Below are 7,784 nucleotides of genomic sequence, written 5' to 3'. Positions count from 1 at the left end.
ATACATAGATGGCACCACCATGACTATTGCCTCAATATGTTACTAATTATGAAGTTATGAAAAATTTAACTTGTTCGCTAAAATTAAATTTATTTGATATCTGAGCTGATTTCTTAAAGTTGGCGAAAAAAATTTTCCGACGTTGTTCATTATGCATATATATATATAAAACAAATTGGGTAGTAAAATAATTTCAGTATGTAATTTGATCTTGTAAAATGGACAATTTATTATTATTTTTTTTATAAAAATTTACTTTTTTGAATTGTTATTTTTCGGAATTATAGTCCAAATTGTAAAGTTAAATTTTTTTTTTTAAAATTGCATATTTGTAATTTCTTTCAAATTGTATATTTGGAGATAAAAATAACATGATAAAATTTTGCATTTAAACTGCTTCAAAAATATTTGATTATTTTTTTAAACTTAAAATAAGCAATAATAAATGATTAAATAATTTTTTAATTTGTTCTAGACGTACGGACATTTCAGTCATTCTCCATTTTCAAGGTCCTATTTCCGAATTTCACTAATTACCCAGCAAACCATGAACGTGGAATTTTTTCTGAAACACTTTTTCCAATTTTCACATTTTTTTAAAACATTTCACGGTTTTTACACTTTTTAAGAAACTTTTTGAAAATGGGAAATAGCCGTAATTTGGAAAATGTAGCCTTAGGGGAGAGGTCGATATTTCGCCACGTTATTATTTTTATTTCCTACTTTTTTTTTAAACCTCTTATTGCATCGAATGAATTGAAATAATTTCTTTCTTTAATTATTGTCTTAATTTACTTTCTTTCTTTCTTTAAAGATCTAACAAATGTTGCTTATTTTTTTTAATTAACTTATTAAAATTTTTCGCTTTAATTTCCAGTTCATTTTTTTCATAATTAAACATATCCCATTTTCTAATGAAATGATTTGCCTACTTTTCAAAAATTAGTGAAATATTAGCAATATTTAGCCACAAAAATATTATTCATACTAATGTTGTTAATAAACCAAACACTAAACGAAAATGTCACGATTTTTGTTGTTGTTGCTTACTAGCAAATGAGGAACAATGTCGACACGCAGAATGACCATTTCGTAATTCGATACTAAAAAAGGTTCTGAAGTATAAAACTGAATTTAAAGTGGCATTATTTGTCTTCATGTTTTTTTTTATCTTTATTCATATATAATACAAAGTATACTGTTTCGAATTGTACCGTTAGTTCAGTGACAGTATTTTTCATGCAAATGAGCCCAAAGATTTTTGTTTCAAATCAATAAAAAAAGTTTTTGGTAAAAATTTGCAATACCGTTTCTATTTTGGCGACTTCTTATGTTCTTGCAGAAAGCAGGGAAAATTACTTAAAAGTGAGATTTTCTAATGAGAAGCAATCGCGATGAAATAATAGTAAAATGAAATCGCGATAGGAAATAAATTGTGATAGCAACAATAAGATAATTAATTATAAATAGTAAAAGCTCCAAGGTACAGGGCCCAATTGACACCCTATTTTACACTTTAACCAACTTTTTTTCTTATCTTTCTAGGTATTCATAAGAAATTAACTTAGAAAAAATTTTAAGGATCGACCTTTTTTTTTCTTTTTTGATATTTTATTTCAGAGGAAAGAGTTTGGACCAATTACCTTGGTTCGCCCCAATTTCATTGTTAATATTGTTATTAATATTTTTCGTTATGAAGGATCGAGTCATTGACCTAAAACGTTTCTTCTTGTTCTATATCTTCTTCATCCATTTACTATTTCTAATAGTTTACATATCGGCAATTTAACTGTTATTCAATACTAGCTTGTGATCACCTAATGGGGGTTCACTAGACTTCTTTAAACATAATATAATATTATTGCTACCTAGTTTAATAACTGTTAAATTGTTGTTAGCTACGAAAATGATGTGAATTTTTTATTACCTACTATTTAAGAATCACTATAATTTTTTTTAAAAAAAACTACTTTTCTGTATTTTATATTTTAGTACAAATATAATTCCGATAATCTTACAGATTTTTTTAATAATTTTTAGACTGTTTTTTGTAATTAATAAATACGAAAATATATTTTTGCTTGTAATTTACGTTTTGCTTGTAATTAACGTCAAAGTGTTAACATTTCTCCAATGAACGTCATTAATACAAAGAACTAGTGAGTTGTTGGCACTATTAAATTGTTGGCACATGAATATGGGACACTTGTGTCCCATTTCAGCCAAAGGGTTAGTGTTTCCCTAGTGAATGTTATTAATACATTAGTGAGTTGTTGGCACTAATAATTTAAATCATAATATTCCTTTAGTTTCTTATTTTATATATTGGCTAATAAAATGATTTTTGTAAGTTTTTATTATTAGAACTTTTAATAAGAATCGTGATTTGACATTTTGTATTTTAATGTCTAGATTTCAAAATAGATTGTTGAAAAACTAGTACATACTGTAGCTGTCTATCGCATGCTGCCGGCCATTTATTATTATTTACGAAAGATTTAATCAATAGCCAATGTCCAGACAACTAATTTGGCAACTGCATTATCTAAATTAACGCTACTGCTTTAACTAAATTAAACTTCATTTGCGAAAGAATGAAATGAATTGTATATGTTCAATGTCCAGACAAAATTTTCAGTAGCAATTGATTTTATATCTCTTTCATAAGAAAAAAATGCGAATTGCAAAGTTGCGATTTTGCGAAACATATGATAGTATTTGTCGAACAAGAATGAAAATTTGATTTCATCACAAGTAAAACATGATGAAATGCTATGTCTCTCGAAGATATTCATTTCATGTGAAACAATTGTTTATGATGGCAATGCGAAGAAATGTAAGGTTTGCTATTGTACCAAGATTTGGTATTTTTGAGGTATCTGAAAAAGAAAACATCACTCTTAACGATGTAAGTGGATTTGAAAAAGAAATTTTAACCCTTTTATCAAATGCATTAAACTATCAACTAGATATTGTAATCCCAAACGACAAAGAATGGGGTGAAAAATTAAGTAATGGCAGTTTCTCAGGTGCAATTGGCATGCTGCATCGAAATGAAGCCGATTTGGCGATGGGACGCATGAGTATCACATACGATAGGGCCGAAGTGGCATGGCCAGCTTCTCCTTACGACCTCCAAAGCATCCAGTTTGTCACAAGATTACCAACCAAATCTGTAGATACCAAGCTGTCTTACATCTATCCGTTTCAATTGCATCTATGGTTAATAATAATGTGCACATTTATACTGATGCCTCTGTTATTCCAGATCTTTATGCAGCGTCGATATTCTTTGCAAGAGCATATTTTTAACACCGTAAAACTTCTGCTTCACCAAACACCGAATTATCAAAAAGCCAATTCCTTCAGTGATAAAATGCTGCAATTATCGTTTCTAATTGGTGTTTTTTTGTTATCGCTCAGTTACAGCTCTGTTATTTTAGCTGTATTGACATTGCCGGCTAATGAATTCGGCTTGCTTACAATTTTACAGCTAACTAAAGCAGTTCAGAATGATTTAATAGAAGTCACAGCACCTAGAGGTTCTTTGGTTTTAACTTTTTTACGGAAAAGTCCAATAGAAAACGTTCGATTTATTGGCAAAGTAATCCACGAAATTGATTCTTCAAATGAAGCCACAAAGAAAAGTGTAATTGAAGATGGTAGCGCATATGTCACTCCAGATTTTACCATTAAAATTCAAATGGGGAATGAACTTTTATTTTCTAGGGAAGCCTTTGGGCATATGTATGTTACAATATATGCTAGAAAAGAGTTCTGCTGTAAGGAAGAGCTTAATTATTTTCTCGAACGTTTAACTGCTGCTGGAATTTATCAAAAAATCTCAAAAGATTTGTTTATCAGATCGCAACTTCAAACTATAAACTCAAGCTCTTCAATTAATCAACAGAAAAATTCAAGTATGAAATTGACATTGTGGAAGCTCTCGGAGGCATTTGTGGTATTGGGAATAGGGCTTTTTGTGTCCCTTGTAGTTTTGATTTTTGAATGCGCTTTCGAAAAAATTGAGAGAATTCTAAGAAAGGGTAAAAAAACTTTTATATTGGCAATAAGTTTGTGCTTATCTACATAGTATATTGTGGGTATAGCACCGAAACTTGATAACTTATTGTTTTTTATTTCCAATTAAATATACATTTCTTATGACAAGACTATCTAGTAATAGCTATGAAGAACTATAATTAGACAACTTTGTTGCGAATGTTATGCAAATACAACTATGCGAACAAATTTTGTACAATTATCTGTATGCGACACTTTAGTGGTAGGTATTAGAACTACACAACTCTTAGAATACGATAAGAAACATTAATTTGCAAAATTAAATTTTTAAAACACGTTTGTAAAAGTTATTTATTGTAGTTTTAGTAACTTTACTCATGTTGTGAAAATAACGCTATTTATGCCATTTGAAATTAAATACTTTTTTTTCCTGCTTTTTCGAAAACATAGAGAATGCGTAAAATAAGTGTAAGGATTGAGTTCTTGCTCATCTTCATTATTTAGCATACATATTGGGGATTACGCAATACGGAAGGAAAAATTAATTTGCAAAATTACATTTTTAAAACAGGTTTGTAAAAGTTATTTATTGTAGTTTTAGTAACTTTACTCATGTTGTGAAAATAACGCTATTTATGCTATTTGAAATTAAATACTTTTTTCCCTGCTTTTTCGAAAACATAGAGAATGCGTAAAGTAAGTGCATGGATTGAGTTCTTGCTCATCTTCATTATTTAGCATACATATTGGGAATTACGCAATACGGAAGGAAAAATTAATTTGCAAAATTAAATTTTTAAAACAGGTTTGTAAAAGTTATTTATTGTAGTTTTAGTAACTTTACTCATGTTGTGAAAATAACGCTATTTATGCCATTTGAAATTAAATACTTTTTCCCCCTGCTTTTTCGAAAACATAGAGAATGCGTAAAGTAAGTGTAAGGATGCGGAAGGAAAAATTAATTTGCAAAATTAAATTTTTAAAGCAAGTTTTTTAAAAGTTATTTATTGTAGTTTTAGTAACTTTACTCATGTTGTGAAAATAACGCTATTTATGTCATTTGAAATTAAATACTTTTTTTCCTGCTTTTTCGAAAACATAGAGAATGCGTAAAGTAAGTGTAAGGATTGAGTTCTTGCTCATCTTCATTATTTAGCATACATATTGGGAATTATGCAATACGAAAGAAAAAATTAATGAATGGATTTTTTCTCACAATTATGTACTAAATGTAAAAGGTACCTACGGAAAATATTGAAAGAAAAATCATACTTTACATACATATTTTATACGAAAATTTTAAATCTGTCAGTTTGAAGTAGCGCAGATACGAGGATGTGGAACTAATAAAACATCAATTCTTCCTCGTCTGAGCCCTCGTGGCCTAATGGATAAGGCATCGGTCTCCTAAACCGGGGATTGCGGGTTCGAGTCCCGCCGTGGGTAGATGAGTATTTTTTTTCATTATTTTTTGGAATTCTGAGACAGCAAGACAATATTGTTAAGGCATCGGTCTCCTAAACCGGGGATTGCGGGTTCGAGTCCCGCCGAGGGTATGGGTGCATATTTTTGTAATTATGCGACCCATACCTGAGCTCGCGGTGTTCTAAGTTAGACAATTTAATAACTTTACATAAAAAAAAGACCCCTAATAATAAAAGTAATAATTTTTTTTTGCATCTTGCTTAACATGTTTTCTCAAAGCATTGCGTTTTGCGACTCGTTTTCAGGTCTATTGATCTATTTAAATAACTTTTTAATTAAAAAAAATAATAATTTAAAAATTGTAAAATTAAAAATAATAAAAAATTTAAATAATTAAAAGACATAATAATACAAAGTGTGAACATATGATCAAGTGTTATACATATGCAAGCACACTGAGGCTGCAATACGAGTTTTTTTTTTAATTTCATAAATATTTAAATATAGAAAAAGCACGCAATTTAAAATTTGCACAGAAAATATCTTTTCAACTCATATTTTGCACCATATTTTTTATATTATCTTTATTCTCTACTATTCTATATATTTATATTATCTGAATCTTATATATATTCTATATATTTTCTGCATATTTTATATCTACATAAATGTCTATATTACAAGTTTTCAAAAAAAAATTCATTTATACCGTAAAATATCAATGCATTTGCCGGAAAGAATGAAATCATTTCACTTAAATACAACAAACAATGTAATAAATTAAAAACAATTCAATTAATACAATAAATACAATGAAATTCAAAGTTAATTAAATACGAAGCAATATTTTATTAATTTGGCAGCATTGAAATATGTCATATACTTCTAACTACAATATGTCTTTACATTCTAACTACAATAATTTTTTTCATCGAAGAAAAAGTCTAAAAATATCGATTTCGAATTCAGATTGTTCTAAATGTTTACTTATTGTCAAGAGTGATATTTTATATTTTAAAGTCTCTTGAATTCAACAAATCTCATAAGAAATTTTTGTATCTTAGAATTAGTGCTTACACAAGAAGTACAGTGCTTTAAAAAATAAAAAAAAAACACTTCAATAACTTTTAATATTGATCTTATTACTTCAAGGACTTATTTTAATACTTATTAATTAATGCAGACGATATTTTAAAATAAGAAATCAGACGTAAAAGGATACTTTCTCTGAAGAAATGTGTTATAGTTTTTACAATAAATTTAAATCCTACTTTGCTATGTAGTTTGGATAAAAATAATTATGTTCAAAAATTCTTATTAGTTTTATAAACTTGAGCGGTAAAATAAAAGAAAATCATTATAAAAAGAGTAAGATCGTTTTTAGGATTTTATTCATTATTTATAACTATTTTCCTATGAGGATAATAATACAGGTTGATAGAGTTGATAAAATTTTTTGATTTAAAATTTTATGATCATGCAATATCGCCATTAATATACCAGTTGAGTATTACTATTACTCAAACTAGAAATAAATTTTTCTGAATATAATAAATAAGAAATATATATATAGTGTTTTCAAGGAACTTTTTAAATGAATATAATATGTCTGACTACTTTTTTTAGAAATGCACAGGAAATAAAGTAAGATTAATGTATTTTAGATTAATAATAAATTGATATTTAAATACCCTAATTGATATTTAATACCCTATTTTTCTATCGAATAAAAATTTCTCGCATTCAGTGATGAAGTAAAGGAAAAAAAAATTTCTGATATTTTTTAAAAAGTTAATTATTGTATATTTTTTTATTAGTGAAGAAGAGAAGTTATAATTTTAGAAGATAGATAAATAAAAGGTACTTCATATGTGTTACGAAAATTCTCTCGATTTTAACCCTTTAACAGCGACATACATTTCAGAAAAATTGACCGAAAATAGAATTCTTTTTTACTTTTTAATTTTGTTCTTTATATTATAAAAGATGAAAAATGGTTTTCTATTACAAAAATAAAATTTTAAATGCAATAACTACTGCATTTACAATTTTTACATGCATATAAAAAAGCAATGGATTACACACACATATTATTCAATTAGAGCGAATTGAACAAAATTTTTGAAGCTAAATATAACATAATTAGTATAATATAATATAAAAACACAACAATATGGTTTTCAATGCATAAATTTTACAAATATTTTACAGTATGGTATATCCCAAAACACGGTACTGCACACAAACCCATATCGCACTCCTTGCATCACCCACATTTTCCTTGCCTCGACTGAAGTCTTAATCGGTGAAAAACTAGGTCATCTATTAGGAAAATA

The 7,784-nt window shown here is 27.6% G+C and overlaps 1 protein-coding gene and 1 non-coding gene across 2 annotated transcripts; both read left to right on the top strand.

The window, feature by feature from the left end:
* The first annotated feature begins 2,818 nt into the window (after positions 1–2,818).
* On the top strand, positions 2,819–4,093 carry LOC139427166 (glutamate [NMDA] receptor subunit 1-like). Its single transcript, XM_071188030.1, has one exon. It carries the CDS (start codon positions 2,819–2,821, stop codon positions 4,091–4,093), a length of 1,275 nt encoding a protein of 424 aa, XP_071044131.1.
* A 1,303-nt stretch (positions 4,094–5,396) lies between these two features.
* On the top strand, positions 5,397–5,469 carry TRNAR-CCU (transfer RNA arginine (anticodon CCU)). The gene has a single exon. It is a non-coding gene; the product is annotated as a tRNA-Arg (tRNA).
* The last annotated feature ends 2,315 nt before the right edge of the window (positions 5,470–7,784 follow it).

The sequence above is a fragment of the Parasteatoda tepidariorum genome, chromosome X2, assembly GCF_043381705.1.
Source record: "Parasteatoda tepidariorum isolate YZ-2023 chromosome X2, CAS_Ptep_4.0, whole genome shotgun sequence".
Lineage (NCBI taxonomy): Eukaryota > Metazoa > Arthropoda > Arachnida > Araneae > Theridiidae > Parasteatoda > Parasteatoda tepidariorum.
Note: the sequence above shows the minus strand (reverse complement) of the source record. Positions and strands in the feature narration are given on the sequence as shown.

What these genes read in the sequence shown, in the direction of transcription:
- LOC139427166 (XM_071188030.1), top strand. Translation starts at nt 2,819, where the DNA reads ATGGCAATGCGAAGAAATGTAAGGTTTGCTATTGTACCAAGATTTGGT.